At 50.0% G+C, this 21,091-nt stretch overlaps 1 protein-coding gene across 1 annotated transcript in view; it reads right to left on the reverse strand.

Annotated features, from left to right (window-relative positions):
* The window catches only part of TSNARE1 (t-SNARE domain containing 1), a 230,143-nt gene that overhangs the window by 77,814 nt on the left and 131,238 nt on the right, over positions 1 to 21,091 (reverse strand). Inside the window, exon 7 of the mRNA XM_063925132.1 lies at positions 15,730 to 15,891. Within this exon, the coding sequence (XP_063781202.1) occupies positions 15,730 to 15,891 (162 nt within the window). The remainder of the gene's footprint in view (positions 1 to 15,729; positions 15,892 to 21,091) is intronic.

The following is a 21,091-nucleotide window of genomic DNA, read 5'->3' on the forward strand; positions in this document are numbered from 1 at the left end:
CTCCTGCCAAAATTAACCCTTGAGAGCATGTTCGAACATTTAAATTGTAAGCCCCATTGGGGCTTATTAATAGAAACCCTCCCCCCACCCCCAACACGTTTGTTTTCTTACGTTTCTCACATTTAATACACATAGCCGCCAGGTCCTGTGCAGTTCCACTGGCGTCGGGTGGCTTCTTTGGAGAAAATGCGTCTTAGTCCCAACAGGATGCGTCTTGGACTCACCAAGAGATTGCGCTGATTAATGCTACAGGACGCTTGTATACTGTGTATGCCTGAGTGTGTATACGGAGGAGAACCGAACTTGTGTTGAAAAAGAAACTGGGACATCTACATTGTAGCACTTTGTGTACAGATCAGAGACTCAGTGGCACACAGCTATACAACATATCAATTTAATCAGCCGTTTCCTGGTGCGTCCTAGCCGTATCACGTTGCAGCTAAGATGCATTTTCAGCAAGAGAGACGCCTGACGCTAGCACGCCGAGAGGGGCTGTTTGGCAATGATGTACGAGGACACATCTGTATATCAAACAGATGAGTCCGAAAGAAACTGCTGAAAATTATAATACAATAACAAAAAAAACAATGGTCAGACTTTGCCTATTTGTTTCATTTTGTTACAGACTGTGTAACGGTATACGTATGATGATGTTTTATGCAGTGTGTATACTGATTCTTATTACTGCCTCTGTTATATTTATTCCCAGGTATCAGTGTCACAGTCTACGCTGCCAATCTATTACCTTTACTAATGTTTTTATTATCTGTGGGACAAAACAAAACTGTAATATAGATACTTGGCACAAGTGGTGCAGCTGACTCTATTACACATCGCACGCATGACATACGTGTACATATGTGCAGGCGTGTGGCCAGTGGCAGCCAGCAGGAAAGGACGGAGGAATACTGACAGCAGCAGCACTGGGGTTGGCCACGCAGAGATATAGCACTACACATACAGACCAGGCCGGAGCGGGGAGCGATAGAAAAGTTGCCCTTAATTTTTAGTTCTAATTCGGTTTATACATAATGATGGTTAACAGAGTGGAGCGCCATTCATGTCACACGTATCTAGCACCCTGAGATGACGCTCGTAGCCACATTTCTGCCAGGTATGCAGATGGATACAGGGCCGGCCGCAGGCTACTCACTGGCAATCGCCAGTACTGAGAAAAGCCAGCGGGGATTGTGCTTTGTACAGAGCAGGCTATTAGCCTGCCGCCTGTGTAACAGAAGCAGGGTAGACTGGTGTGACACACGACATGAACCAGACATATATACAGTATGACGCTTTGGAAAGCACTCGGCTGCTAGCAAAGAGCAGATTCTCAATAACACGGGTGTGACTCCACCTCTCTGTAGTACGACAATGAAGAACAGAAAACGTATTCTGTATTGTGGGAAATGTTTAGAATGCAGATGATTGGACTTCTGAGCGTCACAGGTTAGATCCCGCACCAGAAGTACAGAGCAGTTCCATAACGCAGGATATAACCCGGCTGTACCACAAGCACTTATGGGCCGTGGCTGGTTGCTGGTACAATTATTTATACAATTCCACAGAGCTGCTAAAGATGAGATAAACCGCAGAAACCGTAACGGAAGACCTGCGGTCTACTCTATATGTGACTCTTCTCCAAAGTACCCCAGGAGCTGGCGTGGGAAGCAAGCCTGGGAGATGCCCTGGAAAGCGAGGATTACTGTAGGAAGAACTTCCATCCCTGTTTTCTTATGGATCAGAGAATCCTATAACTACGCCGCTAGCATTATGTCCCAGAAGGCTAAATAACAGTTCCCCAGACACACTGTATGCAGCAGAAGCTGGAGGCTGCTCTGCAGAGGGCAGGTCTCTTCCTATCCTGTGGCAGTGATCCCAGCGTGCAGCACTCAGGATTGTATCTTCTCCAGGTCCCTTCTTTTCCCAGATGGTCGCTCGCTCTGCAACGTGCCACTTGTATCACTGTATCCGTAAAACCACCTGCCATATCGCAGCCAATTATAAACAACTATCTGTCCCCTTCAAATAAAATATCATCAAATAGATTCCGGCATCAAAGTGCGGGCGCAGGGGACGACAAGCAGCTTCACAGAATGTATTCCTAGAAATGGCTTATTGGAAGCCCACCTGGAGCCGCATCTTTTCCGCGGGAATGTGCTCCTTAATGTAAATCTGTGTGAGTCTGAATCTGTACGGTATATGAAGTACTGCACATCAGAATTTGACGTGAAAAGAAGCTGCGGCTGCTGCATTGTAGCACCTCTTACACAGAGTCAGACTCGGCCACACACAGATGGTTTAATGACGCACATCGCATTGATTGGTGCAGTCTAGCGGAGTAGTGCGGTCCCTACCAGTTGTTTTGTGCGTGCCAATAAGACGCACATTGTGAGTGAAAGAGACGCTCGGTAGACTCACCTGTGACCTGGCGCACCTGAAGCCACACTGTATGAGCACACATCTGTAAGTGTATTAAAAACATAAGATATTACCAGTGAGGGGCCCTAGGGTCCACGTGACCAGCGGATAATGTTGACGTGAGTAAATACCCTTACTAAGTATTACACATTATAACCTGTCTGACAGGTGCCTCTTCCAGCATTTAAATGTGTTCATAATCTATTTTCAATTATACTTTATTTATTTACATCTAGTGCTAGCATATTTCTTTGTGCAATTGGGTACACGGTAATAAAACAAGACTGGGGGGTGATGTATCAAGCCTTGGAGAAAGATCAAAATTAACCAATCAGCTTTGATCAGTAATTTCACAGACTATCCACAGCTGGAAACGTCTTCCCCTGGGAATGAGCAAACAGGCTTACACGCACCCTGGGATACAGGACGCTGGTCGGTACCTAGCTGAAAGGGGGCTCCGAGGGTGTCCGGTTGGACCAGAACCAGGGGACACAGAGGACAGAGTTATGTAAATGGAAGTTATAGCTAATAACAGCTGAGATTCTGTAAAATATAACCAGGGAATAAACCATACAGCCTGCTACATAATGTGCTTTATCACAAGTAGGAAATTATGAATTGTTATCATGTTTGGCTTTGGGAGATAATGAATCTGGATGTACTCAGAACTTTAACTCCGTTATTTTACAACTTGAAATTGTGTACTCTGTGTAAGTACCGACATACTATAGGGAAATAACCTTTACATACTGTAACAGTCTTGTGCGTCATCTGCACTTTCGTACAAATTACCGACACGTAGAGGAGCAGACCTAGACTGCAGACTTTCCTACCGGCGAGTTCTGATATTTTGTGGAGACACCTCTGAATCCATCCACTCTCTGTACAAATGTGTCTTCCTACACTACTGCTGTAGTCGCGACAAAAAGCCCCTTTCAGTGCGCCTGGTCCGAAGTGGGTCTGAAAGTGCCAGCGCTCCCTACCCCCCAAAAAAAGTGAGGCGGATAGTACGCACCAGGAGAATGCACCGATTTATGTGATGCATGACACTTGTATATCTGCGTGCGACAGTCCCCGAGTCTGCCCGCGACCCAGTCCCCGAGTCTGCCCGCGTCCCAGTCCCTGAATCTGTCCGCGTCCCAGTCCCCGAGTCTGCCCGCGACCTAGTCCCTGAATCTGTCCGTGACAGAGTCCCTAAGTCTGCCAGCGACCGAGTCTCTGAGTCTGCCCACGAAGTGCTGAGGCACTATATCAAATAAATAGGGTTTACAAGAGGTCAAGTGTTTTAAAGTATTTAGAGGTTTATGGACTGAATAGTGTCCAGGACAAATTTAAAATAAGAATTTACTTACAGATAATTCTATTTCTCATAGTCCGTAGTGGATGCTGGGAACTCCGTAAGGACCATGGGGAATAGCGGCTCCGCAGGAGACTGGGCACAAATAGAAAGCTTTAGTACTACCTGGTGTGCACTGGCTCCTCCCCCTATGACCCTCCTCCAAGCCTCAGTTAGGATACTGTGCCCGGACGAGCGTACACAATAAGGAAGGATTTTGAATCCCGGGTAAGACTCATACCAGCCACACCAATCACACCGTATAACTTGTGACCTGAACCCAGTTAACAGTATGATAAACAGAGGAGCCTCTAGAAAAGATGGCTCACTACAACAATAACCCGATTTAGTTAACAATAACTATGTACAAGTATTGCAGACAATCCGCACTTGGGATGGGCGCCCAGCATCCACTACGGACTATGAGAAATAGAATTATCGGTAAGTAAATTCTTATTTTCTCTGACGTCCTAGTGGATGCTGGGAACTCCGTAAGGACCATGGGGATTATACCAAAGCTCCCAAACGGGCGGGAGAGTGCGGATGACTCTGCAGCACCGAATGAGAGAACTCCAGGTCCTCCTCAGCCAGGGTATCAAATTTGTAGAATTTAGCAAACGTGTTTGCCCCTGACCAAGTAGCTGCTCGGCAAAGTTGTAAAGCCGAGACCCCTCGGGCGGCGGCCCAAGATGAGCCCACTTTCCGTGTGGAATGGGCTTTTACAGATTTTGGCTGTGGCAGGCCTGCCACAGAATGTGCAAGCTGAATTGTACTACAAATCCAACGAGCAATAGTCTGCTTAGAAGCAGGAGCACCCAGCTTGTTGGGTGCATACAGGATTAACAGCGAGTCAGATTTTCTGACTCCAGCCGTCCTGGAAACGTATATTTTCAGGGCCCTGACTACGTCCAGTAACTTGGAGTCCTCCAAGTCCCGAGTAGCCGCAGGTACCACAATAGGCTGGTTCAGGTGAAACGCTGAAACCACCTTAGGGAGAAATTGAGGACGAGTCCTCAATTCTGCCCTGTCCGTATGAAAAAATAAGAATTTACTTACCGATAATTCTATTTCTCGGAGTCCGTAGTGGATGCTGGGGTTCCTGAAAGGACCATGGGGAATAGCGGCTCCGCAGGAGACAGGGCACAAAAAGTAAAGCTTTAGGATCAGGTGGTGTGCACTGGCTCCTCCCCCTATGACCCTCCTCCAAGCCTCAGTTAGGATACTGTGCCCGGACGAGCGTACACAATAAGGAAGGATTTTGAATCCCGGGTAAGACTCATACCAGCCACACCAATCACACTGTACAACCTGTGATCTGAACCCAGTTAACAGTATGATAACAGCGGAGCCTCTGAAAAGATGGCTCACAACAATAATAACCCGATTTTTGTAACTATGTACAAGTATTGCAGATAATCCGCACTTGGGATGGGCGCCCAGCATCCACTACGGACTCCGAGAAATAGAATTATCGGTAAGTAAATTCTTATTTTCTCTATCGTCCTAGTGGATGCTGGGGTTCCTGAAAGGACCATGGGGATTATACCAAAGCTCCCAAACGGGCGGGAGAGTGCGGATGACTCTGCAGCACCGAATGAGAGAACTCCAGGTCCTCCTCAGCCAGGGTATCAAATTTGTAGAATTTAGCAAACGTGTTTGCCCCTGACCAAGTAGCTGCTCGGCAAAGTTGTAAAGCCGAGACCCCTCGGGCAGCCGCCCAAGATGAGCCCACTTTCCTTGTGGAATGGGCTTTTACTGATTTTGGCTGTGGCAATCCTGCCACAGAATGTGCAAGCTGAATTGTACTACAAATCCAACGAGCAATCGTCTGCTTAGAAGCAGGAGCACCCAGCTTGTTGGGTGCATACAGGATAAACAGCGAGTCAGATTTTCTGACTCCAGCCGTCCTGGAAACATATATTTTCAAGGCCCTGACAACGTCAAGCAACTTAGAGTCCTCTAAGTCCCTGGTAGCCGCAGGTACCACAATAGGTTGGTTCATGTGAAATGCAGAAACCACCTTAGGTAGAAATTGAGGACGAGTCCTCAATTCCGCTCTGTCAGAATGAAAAATTAAGTAAGGGCTTTTATATGATAAAGCCGCCAATTCTGACACACGCCTGGCTGAAGCCAAGGCTAACAGCATCGACACCTTCCATGTGAGATATTTTAAGTCCACAGTGGAAAGTGGTTCAAACCAATGTGACTTTAGAAAACTCAACACCACATTGAGATCCCAAGGTGCCACTGGAGGCACAAAAGGAGGCTGTATGTGCAGGACCCCTTTTACAAATGTCTGAACTTCAGGTACTGAAGCCAGTTCTTTCTGGAAGAAAATCGACAGGGCCGAAATTTGAACCTTAATGGACCCTAATTTTAGGCCCATAGACAGTCCTGTTTGCAGGAAATGAAGGAAACGACCCAGTTGAAATTCCTCTGTAGGGGCCTTCTTGGCCTCACACCACGCAACATATTTACGCCAAATGCGGTGATAATGTTTTGCGGTTACGTCCTTCCTGGCTTTGACCAGAGTAGGGATGACTTCTTCTGGAATGCCTTTTTCCCTCAGGATCCGGCGTTCAACCGCCATGCCGTCAAACGCAGCCGCGGTAAGTCTTGGAACAGACAAGGCTCCTGCAGTAGCAGGTCCTTTCTTAGAGGTAGAGGCCACGGTTCGTCCGTGAGCATCTCTTGAAGTTCCGGGTACCAAGTCCGTCTTGGCCAATCCGGAACCACGAGTATAGTTCTTACTCCTCTCCTTCTTATGATTCTCAGTACTTTTGGTATGAGAGGCAGAGGAGGGAACACATACACTGACTGGTACACCCACGGCGTTACCAGAGCGTCCACTGCTATTGCCTGAGGGTCCCTTGACCTGGCGCAATATCTGTCCAGTTTTTTGTTGAGGCGGGACGCCATCATGTCCACCTTTGGTTTTTCCCAACGGTTTACAATCAGGTGGAAGACTTCTGGGTGAAGTCCCCACTCTCCCGGGTGAAGGTCGTGTCTGCTGAGGAAGTCTGCTTCCCAGTTGTCCACTCCCGGAATGAATACTGCTGACAGTGCTATCACATGATTTTCCGCCCAGCGAAGAATCCTTGCAGCTTCTGCCATTGCCCTCCTGCTTCTCGTGCCGCCCTGTCTGTTTACGTGGGCGACTGACGTGATGTTGTCCGATTGGATCAACACCGCCTGACCCTGAAGCAGAGGTTTTGCTTGACTTAGGGCATTGTAAATGGCCCTTAGTTCCAGAATGTTTATATGAAGAGACGTTTCCAGGCTTGACCACAGGCCCTGGAAATTCCTTCCCTGTGTGACTGCTCCCCAGCCTCTCAGGCTGGCATCCGTGGTTACCAGGATCCAATCCTGAATGCCAAATCTGCGGCCCTCTAGTAGATGAGCACTCTGCAGCCACCACAGGAGAGACACCCTTGTCCTTGGCGACAGGGTTATCCGCTGATGCATCTGCAGATGCGATCCGGACCATTTGTCCAGTAGATCCCACTGAAATGTTCTTGCATGGAATCTTCCGAATGGAATCGCTTCGTAAGAAGCCACCATTTTCCCCAGGACCCTCGTGCACTGATGCACTGAGACCTGTCCTGGTTTTAGGAGGTTCCTGACTAGCTCGGATAACTCCCTGGCCTTCTCCTCCGGGAGAAACACCTTCTTCTGGACTGTGTCCAGAATCATTCCTAGGAACAGTAGACGTGTCGTTGGAATCAGCTGCGATTTTGGAATATTTAGAATCCACCCGTGCTGACGTAACACTACCTGAGATAGTGCTACTCCGACTTCTAACTGTTCCCTGGATCTTGCCCTTATCAGGAGATCGTCCAAGTAAGGGATAATTAAAATGTCTTTTCTTCTTAGAAGAATCATCATTTCGGCCATTACCTTGGTAAAGACCCGAGGTGCCGTGGACAATCCAAACGGCAGCGTCTGAAACTGATAATGACAGTTTTGTACTACAAACCTGAGGTACCCTTGGTGAGAAGGGTATATCGGGACGTGGAGATAAGCATCCTTGATGTCCAGAGACACCATATAGTCCCCTTCTTCCAGGTTTGCTATCACTGCTCTGAGTGACTCCATCTTGAATTTGAACCTTTTTATGTAAGTGTTCAAGGATTTCAGATTTAAAATTGGTCTCACCGAGCCGTCCGGCTTCGGTACCACAAACAGCGTGGAATAATACCCCTTTCCTTGTTGCAGGAGGGGTACCTTGATTATCACCTGCTGGGAATACAGCTTGTGAATGGCTGCCAAAACTGCCTCCCTGTCGGAGGGAGACTTTGGTAAAGCAGACTTCAGGAAACGACGAGGGGGAAACGCCTCGAATCCCAGTTTGTACCCCTGCGATACTACCTGTAGAATCCAGGGATCCACTTGCGAGTGAGCCCACTGCGCGTTGAAATTCTTGAGACGGGCCCCCACCATATCTGAGTCTGCTTGTAAAGCCCCAGCGTCATGCTGAAGACTTGGCAGAAGCAGGGGAGGGCTTCTGCTCCTGTGAAGCGGCTGCATGGTGCAGTCTTTTTCCTCTTCCTCTGCCCCGGGGCAGAAAGGAGTGGCCTTTTGCTCGCTTGTACTTATGGGAACGAAAGGACTGAGTTTGAAAAGACGGTGTCTTTTTCTGCTGATGTGGAGTGACCTGGGGTAAAAAGGTGGATTTTCCAGCCGTTGCCGTGGCCACCAGGTCCGATAGACCAGCCCCAAATAACTCCTCCCCTTTATACGGCAATACTTCCATGTGCCGTTTGGAATCCGCATCCCCTGACCACTGTCGCGTCCATAACGCTCTTCTGGCAGAGATGGACATAGCACTTATTCTTGATGCCAGGGTGCAAATATCCCTCTGTGCATCACGCATATATAGTAGTGCATCCTTTAAATGTTCTATAGTTAACAAAATATTGTCCCTATCCAGGGTATCAATATTCTCGGTCAGGGAATCCGACCATGCGACTCCAGCACTGCACATCCAGGCTGAGGCGATTGCTGGTCGCAGTATAACACCAGTATGTGTGTATATACTTTTTAGGATATTTTCCAGCCTTCTATCAGCTGGTTCTTTGAGGGTAGCCGTATCAGGAGACGGTAACGCTACTTGTTTTGATAAACGTGTGAGCGCCTTATCTACCCTAGGGGGTGTTTCCCAACGCGCCCTAACCTCTGGCGGGAAAGGATATAATGCTAATAATTTTTTAGAAATTAGCTGTTTTTTATCGGGGGAAACCCACGCTTTTTCACACACCTCATTTATTTCCTCTGACTCAGGAAAAAATATTGGTAGTTTTTTCTCTCCCCACATAATACCCTTCTTTGTGGTACTTGTAGTGTCAGAAAGGTTTAATGCCTCTTTCATTGCCGTGATCATGTAACGTGTGGCCCTACTGGACATTACGTTTGTCTCGTCACCGTCGACACTAGACTCAGTATCTGTGTCAGGGTCTGTGTCGACCCACTGAGGTAACGGGCGTTTTAGCGCCCCTGACGGTGTCTGAGACGCCTGGACAGGCACTAATTGATTTGCCGGCTGTCTCATGTCGTCAACAGTTTTCTGCAAATTGCTGACATTATCACTTAATTGTTTAAATACAATCATCCAGTCAGGTGTCGACTCCCTAGGGGGTGACATCACCAACACAGGCAACTGCTCCGCCTCCACATAATTTTCCTCCTCATACATGTCGACACACGCGTACAGACACACAGCACACACACCGGGAATGCTCTGATAGAGGACAGGACCCCACTTAGCCCTTTGGAGAGACAGAGGGAGAGTCTGCCAGCACACACCCAGCGCTATATATATATATATATACAGGGATAACCTTATATAAGTGTTATTCCCTTATAGCTGCTGTTATTATCGTTATTTGCTGCCAAAAATGCCCCCCCTTCTCTTTTTTACCCTGATTCTGAAGCAGGACTGCAGGGGAGAGTCAGGGAGCCGTCCTTCCAGCGGAGCTGTGAGGGAAAATGGCGCTTGTGTGCTGAGGAGATAGGCTCCGCCCCTTCACGACGTCCTTATCTCCCGCTTTTCTGTGTAAAATGGCAGGGGATTAAAATACATCCATATAGCCCAGGAGCTATATGTGATGTATTCTGTTTTGCCACCTAAGGTATTCCGTTATATTGCGTCTCAGGGCGCTCCCCCCCCAGCGCCCTGCACCCTCAGTGACCGGAGTGTGAAGTGTGCTGAGAGCAATGGCGCACAGCTGCGGTGCTGTGCGCTACCTTAGTCTGAAGACAGGATGTCTTCTGCCGCCGATTTCACCGGACCTCTTCGTCTCTTCTGGCTCTGTAAGGGGGACGGCGGCGCGGCTCCGGTGACCCATCCAGGCTGAACCTGTGATCGTCCCTCTGGAGCTAGTGTCCAGTAGCCTAAGAAACCCGATCCACTCTGCACTCAGGTGAGTCCGTTTCTTCTCCCCTTAGTCCCACGATGCAGTGAGCCTGTTGCCAGCAGGACTCACTGAAAATAAAAAAAACCTAACTAAACTTTTATTTCTAAGCAGCTCAGGAGAGCCACCTAGATTGCACCCTTCTCGGCCGGGCACAAAAATCTAACTGAGGCTTGGAGGAGGGTCATAGGGGGAGGAGCCAGTGCACACCACCTGATCCTAAAGCTTTACTTTTTGTGCCCTGTCTCCTGCGGAGCCGCTATTCCCCATGGTCCTTTCAGGAACCCCAGCATCCACTAGGACGATAGAGAAATTAGGTAAGGGCTTTTATAGGATAAAGCCGCCATTTCTGACACGCGCCTGGCTGAAGCCAGGGCCAATAGCATTACCACTTTCCATGTGAGATACTTTAAGTCCACAGTGGTGAGTGGTTCAAACCAATGTGATTTTAGGAACCCCAAAACCACATTGAGATCCCAAGGTGCCACTGGAGGCACAAAAGGAGGCTGTATATGCAGCACCCCTTTGACACACGTCTGAACTTCAGGAACTGAAGCCAGTTCTTTTTGGAAGAAGATCGACAGGGCCGAAATTTGAACCTTAATGGACCCTAATTTTAGGCCCATAGACAGTCCTGTTTGCAGGAAATGCAGGAAACGACCCAGTTGAAATTCCTCTGTAGGGCCTTCCTGGCCTCGCACCACGCAACATATTTACGCCAAATACGATGATAATGCTGCACGGTTACATCCTTCCTGGCTTTTATCAGGATAGGGATGACCTCATCCGGAATGCCTTTTTCCTTCAGGATCCGGCGTTCAACCGCCATGCCGTCAAACGCAGCCGCGGTAAGTCTTGGAACAGACAGGGTCCCTGCTGGAGCAGGTCCCTTCGTAGAGGTAGAGGCCTCGGGTCCTCCGTGAGCATCTCTTGAAGTTCCGGGTACCAAGTCCTTCTTGGCCAATCCGGAGCCACGAGTATAGTCCTTACTCCTCTCCTTCTTATGATTCTCAGTACCTTGGGTATGAAAGGCAGAGGACGGAACACATACACTGACTGGTACACCCACGGTGTTACCAGAGCGTCCACAGCTATTGCCTGAGGGTCCCGTGACCTGGCGCAATACCTGTCTAGTTTTTTGTTGAGGCGTGACGCCATCATGTCCACCTTTGGTTTTTCCCAACGGTTTATAATCATGTGGAAGACTTCTGGGTGAAGTCCCCACTCTCCCGGGTGGAGGTCGTGCCTGCTGAGGAAGTCTGCTTCCCAGTTGTCCACTCCCGGAATGAACACTGCTGACAGTGCTATCACATGATTTTCCGCCCAGCGAAGAATCCTTGCAACTTCTGCCATTGCCCTCCTGCTTCTTGTGCCGCCCTGTCTGTTTACGTGGGCGACTGCCGTGATGTTGTCTGACTGAATCAGCACCGGCTGACCTTGAAGCAGAGGTCGTGCTAGGCTTAGAGCATTGTAGATGGCCCTTAGCTCCAGGATATTTATGTGAAGTGATGTCTCCAGGCTTGACCACAAGCCCTGGAAATTTCTTCCTTGTGTGACTGCTCCCCAGCCTCTCAGGCTGGCATCCGTAGTCACCAGGACCCAGTCCTGAATGCCGAATCTGCGGCCCTCTAGAAGATGAGCCCTCTGCAACCACCACAGAAGAGACACCCTTGTCCTTGGAGACAGGGTTATCCGCTGATGCATCTGAAGATGCGATCCGGACCATTTGTCCAGCAGATCCCACTGGAACGTTCTTGCGTGGAATCTGCCGAATGGAATCGCTTCGTAGGAAGCTACCATCTTTCCCAAGACTCTTGTGCATTGATGCACTGAGACTTGCCCCGGTTTCAGGAGGTTTCTGACCAGTTCGGATAACTCCCTGGCTTTCTCCTCCGGAAGGAACACCTTTTTCTGGACTGTGTCCAGAATCATCCCTAGGAACAGAAGACGTGTTGTCGGAACCAGCTGCGATTTTGGGATATTTAGAATCCAGCCGTGCTGTCGTAGCACTACCTGAGATAGGGCTACTCCGACTACTAACTGTTCTCTGGATCTTGCTCTTATCAGGAGATCGTCCAAGTAAGGGATAATTAAAACGCCTTTTCTTCGAAGAAGAATCATCATTTATTACCTTGGTAAAGACCCGAGGTGCCGTGGATAATCCAAACGGCAGCGTCTGAAACTGATAGTGACAGTTTTGTACTACAAACCTGAGGTACCCTTGATGAGAAGGGTAAATGGGGACATGGAGGTAGGCATCTTTGATGTCCAGAGACACCATATAGTCCCCCTCTTCCAGGTTCGCGATCACTGCTCTGAGTGACTCCATCTTGAATTTGAACCTCTGTATGTAAGTGTTCAAAGACTTCAGATTTAAAATTGGTCTCACCGAGCCGTCCGGCTTCGGTACCACAAACAGCGTGGAATAATACCCCTTCCCTTGTTGCAGGAGGGGTACCTTGATTATCACCTGCTGGGAATACAGCTTGTGAACTGCCTCCAATACTGCCTCCCTGTCGGAGTGTGACGTTGGTAAAGCAGACTTCAGGAACCGGCGAGGGGGAGACGTCTCGAACTCCAATTTGTACCCCTGAGATACTACTTGCAGGATCCAGGGGTCCACTTGCGAGTGAGCCCACTGCGCGCTGAAATTCTTGAGACGGGCCCCCACCGTGCCTGAGTCCGCTTGTAAGGCCCCAGCGTCATGCTGAGGACTTGGCAGAAGCGGGGGAGGGCTTTTGTTCCTGGGAAGTGGCTGTCTGTTGCAGTCTTTTTCCCCTTCCTCTGCCCCGGGGCAGAAAAGAGGAACCTTTTGCCCGCTTGCCCTTATGGGGACGAAAGGACTGAGCCGGATAAGACGGCGTCTTCTTATGTTGAGAGGTTACCTGGGGTAAAAATGTGGATTTCCCAGCAGTTGCCGTGGCCACCAGGTCCGATAGACCGACCCCAAATAACTCCTCCCCTTTATAAGGCAATATTTCCATATGCCGTTTAGAGTCCGCATCACCTGACCACTGTCGCGTCCATAATCCTCTTCTGGCAGAAATGGACAGCGCACTCACTCTTGAAGCCAGAGTGCAAATATCCCTCTGTGCATCTCGCATATATAGAAATGCATCTTTTAAATGCTCTATAGTCAACAATATACTGTCCCTATCCAGGGTATCAATATTTTCAGTCAGGGAATCCGACCAAGCCACCCCAGCACTGCACATCCAGGCTGAGGCGATTGCTGGTCGCAGTATAACACCAGTATGTGTGTATATACTTTTTAGGATATTTTTCAGCTTCCTATCAGCTGGCTCCTTGAGGGCTGCCGTATCAGGAGACGGTAACGCCACTTGTTTTGATAAGCGTGTGAGCGCTTTATCCACTCTAGGGGGTGTTTCCCAACGCGCCCTAACCTCTGGCGGGAAAGGGTATAATGCCAATAACTTTTTTGAAATTATCAGTTTTTTATCGGGGGAAACCCACGCTTCATCACACACCTCATTTAATTCGTCTGATTCAGGAAAAACTACAGGTAGTTTTTTCACACCCCACATAATACCCTTTTTAGTGGTACTTGCAGTATCAGAAATGTTTAACACCTCTCTCATTGCCGTGATCATGTAACGTGTGGCCCTACTGGAAGTCACGTTTGTCTCCTCACCGTCGACACTGGAGTCAGTATCCGTGTCGACGTCAGTATCCACCACCTGAGGTAACGGCCTTTTTAGAGACCCTGATGGTTTTTGAGACGCCTGGACAGGGACTAGCTGATTAGTCGGCTGTCTCATGTCATCAACCGTCTTTTGTAAGGAGCTGACACTGTCACGTAAATCCTTCCATAAAGCCATCCACTCAGGTGTCGACTCCTTAGGGGGTGACATCTTTATTATAGGCAATTGCCCCGCCTCCACATAATTTTCCTCCTCATACATGTCGACACAAACGTACCGACACACAGCACATGCACAGGGAATGCTCTGATAGAGGACAGGACCCCACTAGCCCTTTGGGGAGACAGAGGGAGAGTATGCCAGCACACACCAGAGCGCTATAGATATAGGGACAACCTTATACAGGTTGAGTATCCCATATCCATATATTCCGAAATACGAAATATTCCGAAATACGGACTTTTTTGAGTGAGAGTGAGATAGTGAAATCTTTGTTTTTTGATGGCTCAATATACACAAACTTTGTTTAATACACAAAGTTATTAATAATATTGTATTAAATGACCTTCAGGCTGTGTGTACAAGGTGTATATGAAACATAAATGAATTGTGTGAATGTAGACACAGTTTGTTTAATGCACAAAGTTATAAAAAATATTGGCAAAAATTACCTTCAGGCTGTGTGTATAAGGAGTATATGTAACATAAATGCATTCTGTGCTTAGATTTAGGTCCCATCACCATGATATCTCATTATGGTATGCAATTATTCCAAAATACGGAAAAATCCATTATCCAAAATACCTCTGGTCCCAAGCATTTTGGATAAGGGAGACTCAACCTGTATAAGTGTTTCTCCCTTATAGCTGCTGTATTGTTAATAACCCGCCAATTAGTGCCCCCCTCTCTTTTTTACCCTGTTTCTGTAGTGCAGGACTGCAGGGGAGAGTCAGGGAGACGTCCTTCCAGCGGAGCTGTGAGGGAAAATGGCGCCTGTGTGCTGAGGAGATAGGCTCCGCCCCCTTCTCTGCGGCCTTTCTCCCGCTTTTTGTGAAAATCTGGCAGGGGTTAAAATTCATCCATATAGCCCAGGAGCTATATGTGATGTATTTTTAGCCAGCCAAGGTGTTTCTATTGCTGCTCAGGGCGCCCCCCCCTAGCGCCCTGCACCCTCAGTGACCGGAGTGTGAAGTGTGCTGAGAAGCAATGGCGCACAGCTGCAGTGCTGTGCGCTACCTTGTGGAAGACAGGATGTCTTCTGCCGCCGATTTGCCGGACTCTTCTTGCTTCTGGCTCTGTAAGGGGGCCGGCGGCGCGGCTCTGGGACCGAGCTCCAAGGCTGGGCCTGTGAGCGGTCCCTCTGGAGCTAATGGTGTCCAGTAGCCTAAGAAGCCCAATCCACTCTGCACGCAGGTGAGTTCGCTTCTTCTCCCCTTAGTCCCTCGATGCAGTGAGCCTGTTGCCAGCAGGTCTCACTGAAAATAAAAAACCTAAACTAAAACTTTCACTAAGAAGCTCAGGAGAGCCCCTAGTGTGCACCCTTCTCGTTCGGGCACAAAAATCTAACTGAGGCTTGGAGGAGGGTCATAGGGGGAGGAGCCAGTGCACACCAGGTAGTACTAAAGCTTTCTATTTGTGCCCAGTCTCCTGCGGAGCCGCTATTCCCCATGGTCCTTACGGAGTTCCCAGCATCCACTAGGACGTCAGAGAAAAAGGAATGTTGAATACACAAGTGAAATGCAATTACTCCAGGCATTTTATGACTAAAAAGAAAAAAAACAAACCATGTGCGCAAGTATGCCTTGTACCCTGCAGAACGCAGGAGAAACCATCCCCATCACCGCCAGGTTCCACATTTGTATCACAATTACATTTCAGGAGCCAGAATAGGAAGAGTTTGTACCTCAATCTGCCTTACAGCTTCTTCTTTCTCACGGATTTGCTCAAGATCTTCCTCTGTGATCTCGGACAAATCCTGGCTCGGACTCTCGTTCTGCCACAGCTCATCACCACCGTTAAAGATCTTCTCATCATCCGCAATGTCTGAGAAAGGGGTCCGAGGGCTCTACGAAAGGAGAATAAAATGATTTAGCCTGTGTGTTGGCAATATACAGACATGTTACATGCAGATCCCATGATGTGGCTGAACACGACCTCCAGTCACAATGTACAGTTTGCCTACTGAAACCTGTAAAACATGGCATGCGGCCCAGATCTGGCCATTAGGCATCAGACTGAACAACCATGCAATAGATTAAGCAATACAATAACCAATTAGATGGAGAACCATTGTGCAGCGAAATAACTGCCTGGGGGGGGTCTCATTTGGGCACATGGAGAACAGTCACCAATAGCAACCATCTCTCTCAATTAATGCATCGCTGCGCTCCGGATTGCGGAACTGTCCCTACTACTCATTAATAGGGGATGGCAAAGGAGAGAATGTGGCTATATAAGACCTGTAACTCCTGGGGCTCATTCGCTGCACAAGTGCCGGGCATGGCGTGAGAAGTGACACATTATAAAGCCGCCATTATGGAATGGGATCATAAGCGAATGAAAATGTTGGCAATATTATAAAAAAAACAACAAACCATAAACCACTGTACAATGGAGCATATTTAAGCTAATTAAACAATTAAATCAGCAGGGACCTTTTAGCAGCTAATCCATACAATGCCGCTATCCCCCCCCCCAATCCAAATTCTGCTTTAATTAATGAAAGCTTTGCACTCGGTTTAGACTGCCGGGGAGAAGAGCAGGATAAACAAAGAGCCTAGGCCGAACACAAACAGCACGGATGAGACAATAGGATAGGATGGACCTGCACAATATCCTCTTTATCAAACGCACAGAAGAGGCTTAAGCAAGATAGCCGATAACTGCCCACCGCCACCTACCAAATCCAACTGTCAGGAGGATTAGGAACCAATTTGTTTCCGCTGATAACATGAGCAACATGTCCTTGAAACTGGTGTCATGCCATAAAACAGTATATTTAATGACACAACTAAAACTTTAACAGGGACAGAAGTAATTGTGTGATGTTTCCATAGCATTTTTTTTTAAAACAATTTTTTAAAACACACACACACACCTTTTGGTAGCTCTGATCATTACTGTTCATTAACCGTACGAATCAATCCCCGCACTCGCCTCATCTGCCAGACGCTCGCTTCCCTCGTTACATAAGGTAAACACACTTCCTCCACTTTATCTACTGTAATATTTTATTGCAAATCAGATGTTCACAGCTGTCGCCATAAATGATTCACTTACTCTCTTTATTTTCGGGAAAACACAGAAGCAGAAAACCGTGACAGCCGCTAAAAATACCCTGTGTTGTGTAATCCGCACGTGAAGTATTGGAGCGCAGAATGTGTTTTTTTTTTTATTTCCGGTTAACGCTTGCTAAATACGCAGGGGTTTCGTGACTTCTGGGGCTCGTACACTGGCCTGAAACCTGGTGCTTAATGGATGTAGCGGAGGAGCGTTCCTTTAACTATCCTACTGCAATCGATCGATACACAGACCAGTATTTGCGATGTGTACATTGCACCCACCCCGTGTGGGGCAAACGCTGGGTACCTGGTACACTGAGATGTAGCGATGTTTATTTATCGCAAAGATAAAGTGACAAAGTTTGGTCTTTGTTGTGTAGCATGTACTGTTCAATCCACTTACACACTGCAACACACAAGTTTCTCAACAATCTTTTGCAGAAGACTCCATTGTTTGACATCAGCAGTTGGCAGCATATATCTCAGGGGTCTCTCCACATGACAGACGCATATTACCGTTTCGGAGAAGACTCAGGGAGAATCAGAATGAAGACTCCGTGCCGCTCACACTGCAGGTTAGCCCGTGGTTGGCTATTTAAGGGACCTACACACTGACCGATATGAAGGTTGATATCTTTCAGTGTGTAGACACCAACGATGTGCAGCCAGCTCGTTTATACCTGCAAGCTAATATGGACAATATCGTCCATATTAGCATGCAGGGCTATGGACCAGGTGACGTCAGGGAGTGAAGAAACACTTCACTCCCACCGTCACCTCCCCCCAGCTGCCGGGCCGGCCGTATCGGTCCATCAGATCTGTAACGAGACACTCTCCTAAAACTACATATGAGGGCCCCGTGCTCCCTCTGTGACTCCTGCACCCACTCCTATAGCTACATGTGAGGGCCCCGTGCTCCCTCTGTGACTCCTGCACCCGCTCCTATAGCTACATGTGAGGGCCCCGTGCTCCCTCTGTGACTCCTGCACCTGCTACTATAGCTACATGTGAGGGCCCCGTGCTCCCTCTGTGACTCCTGCACCCGCTCCTATAGCTACATGTGAGGGCCCCGTGCTCCCTCTGTGACTTCTGCACCCGCTCCTATAGCTACATGTGAGGGCCCCGTGCTCCCTCTGTGACTTCTGCACCCGCTCCTATAGCTACATGTGAGGGCCCTGTGCTCCCTCTATGACTCCTGCACCCGCACCTATAGCTACATGTGAGGGCCCCGTGCTCCCTCTGACTCTTGCACCCGCTCCTATAGCTACATGTGAGGGCCCTGCGCTCCCTCTGTGACTCCTGCACCCGCTCCTATAGCTACATGTGAGGGCCCCGTGCTCCCTCTGTGACTCCAGCACCCGCTCCTATAGCTACATGTGAGGGCCCCGTGCTCCCTCTGTGACTCCTGCACCCACTCCTATAGCTACATGTGAGGGCCCTGTGCTCCCTCTGTGACTCCTGCACCCGCTCCTATAGCTACATGTGAGGGCCCTGTGCTCCCTCTGTGACTCCTGCACCCGCTCCTATAGCTACATGTGAGGGCCCCGTGCTCCCTCTGTGACTCCTGCACCCGTTCCTATAGATACATGTGAGGGCCCCGTGCTCCCTCTGTGACTCCTGCACCCGTTCCTATAGCTACATGTGAGGGCCCCATGCTCCCTCTGTGACTCCTGCACCCGTTCCTATAGATACATGTGAGGGCCCCGTGCTCCCTCTGTGACTCCTGCACCCGCTCCTATAGCTACATGTGAGGGCCCCGTGCTCCCTCTGTGACTCCAGCACCCGCTCCTATAGCTACATGTGAGGGCCCCGTGCTCCCACTGTGACTCCTGCACCCGCTCCTATAGCTACATGTGAGGGCCCTGTGCTCCCTCTGTGACTCCTGCACCCGCTCCTATAGCTACATGTGAGGGCCCCGTGCTCCCTCTGTGACTCCTGCACCCGCTCCTATAGCTACATGTGAGGGCCCCGTGCTCCCTCTGTGACTTCTGCACCCGCTCCTATAGCTACATGTGAGGGCCCCGTGCTCCCTCTGTGACTCCTGCACCCGCTCCTATAGCTACATGTGAGGGCCCCGTGCTCCCTCTGTGACTCCTGCACCCGCACCTATAGCTACATGTGAGGGCCCCGTGTTCCCTCTGTGACTCCTGCACCCGCTCCTATAGCTACATGTGAGGGCCTCGTGCTCCCTCTGTGACTCCTGCACCCGCTCCTATAGCTACATGTGAGGGCCCCGTGCTCCATCTGTGACTCCTGCACCCGCTCCTATAGCTACATGTGAGGGCCCCGTGCTCCCTCTGTGACTCCTGCACCCGCTCCTATAGCTACATGTGAGGGCCCCGTGCTCCCTCTGTGACTCCTGCACCCGCTCCTATAGCTACATGTGAGGGCCCCGTGCTCCCTCTGTGACTCTTGCACCCGCTCCTATAGCTACATGTGAGGGCCCGTGCTCCCTCTGTGACTTTTGTACCCGCTCCTATAGCTACATGTGAGGGCCCCGTGCTCCCTCTGTGACTCCTGCACCCGCTCCTATAGCTACATGTGAGGGCCCCGTGCTCCCTCTGTGACTCCTGCACCCGCTCCTATAGCTACATGTGAGGGCCCCGTGCTCCCTCTGTGACTCCTGCACCCGCTCCTATAGCTACATGTGAGGCCCCGTGCTCCCTCTGTGACTCCTGCACCCGCTCCTATAGCTACATGTGAGGGCCCCGTGCTCCCTCTGTGACTCCTGCACCCGCTCCTATAGCTACATGTGAGGGCCCCGTGCTGCCTCTGTGACTCCTGCACCCGCTCCCATAGCTACATGTGAGGGCCCCGTGCTCCCTCTGTGACTTCTGCACCCGCTCCTATAGCTACATGTGAGGGCCCCGTGCTCCCTCTGTGACTCCTGCACCCGCTCCTATAGCTACATGTGAGGGCCCCGTGCTCCCTCTGTGACTCCTGCACCCGCTCCTATAGCTACATGTGAGGGCCCCGTGCTCCCTCTGTGACTCCTGCACCCGCTCCTATAGTTACATGTGAGGGCCCCGTGCTCTGCCTCTGTGACTCCTGCACCCGCTCCCATAGCTACATGTGAGGGCCCCGTGCTCCCTCTGTGACTTCTGCACCCGCTCCTATAGCTACATGTGAGGGCCCCGTGCTCCCTCTGTGACTCCTGCACCTGCTACTATAGCTACATGTGAGGGCCCCGTGCTCCCTCTGTGACTCCTGCACCCGTTCCTATAGATACATGTGAGGGCCCCGTGCTCCCTCTGTGACTCCTGCACCCGCACCTATAGCTACATGTGAGGGCCCCGTGCTCCCTCTGTGACTTCTGCACCCGCTCCTATAGCTACATGTGAGGGCCCCGTGCTCCCTCTGTGACTTCTGCACCCGCTCCTATAGCTACATGTGAGGGGCCCGTGCTCCCTCTGTGACACCTGCACCCGCACCTATAGCTACATGTGAGGCTCCGTGCTCCCACTGTGACTCCTGCACCCGCTCCTATAGCTACATGTGAGGGCCCCGTGCTCCCTCTGTGACTCCTGCACCCGCTCCTATAGCTACATGTGAGGGCCCCGTGCTCCCTCTGTGACTCCTGCACCCGCTCCTATAGCTACATGTGAGGGCCCGTGCTCCCTCTGTGACTTCTGCACCCGCTCCTATAGCTACATGTGAGGGCCCCGTGCTCCCTCTGTGACTCCTGCACCCGCTCCTATAGCTACATGTGAGGGCCCCGTGCTCACTCTGTGACTCCTGCACCCGCTCCTATAGCTACATGTGAGGCCCCGTGCTCCCTCTGTGACTCCTGCACCCGCTCCTATAGCTACATGTGAGGGGCCCGTGCTCCCTCTGTGACACCTGCACCCGCACCTATAGCTACATGTGAGGGCCCCGTGCTCCCTCTGTGACTCCTGCACCTGCTACTATAGCTACATGTGAGGGCCCCGTGCTGCCTCTGTGACTCCTGCACCCGCTCCCATAGCTACATGTGAGGGCCCCGTG

Source organism: Pseudophryne corroboree, chromosome 5 (genome assembly GCF_028390025.1).
Source record: "Pseudophryne corroboree isolate aPseCor3 chromosome 5, aPseCor3.hap2, whole genome shotgun sequence".
Taxonomy (NCBI): Eukaryota; Metazoa; Chordata; class Amphibia; order Anura; family Myobatrachidae; genus Pseudophryne; species Pseudophryne corroboree.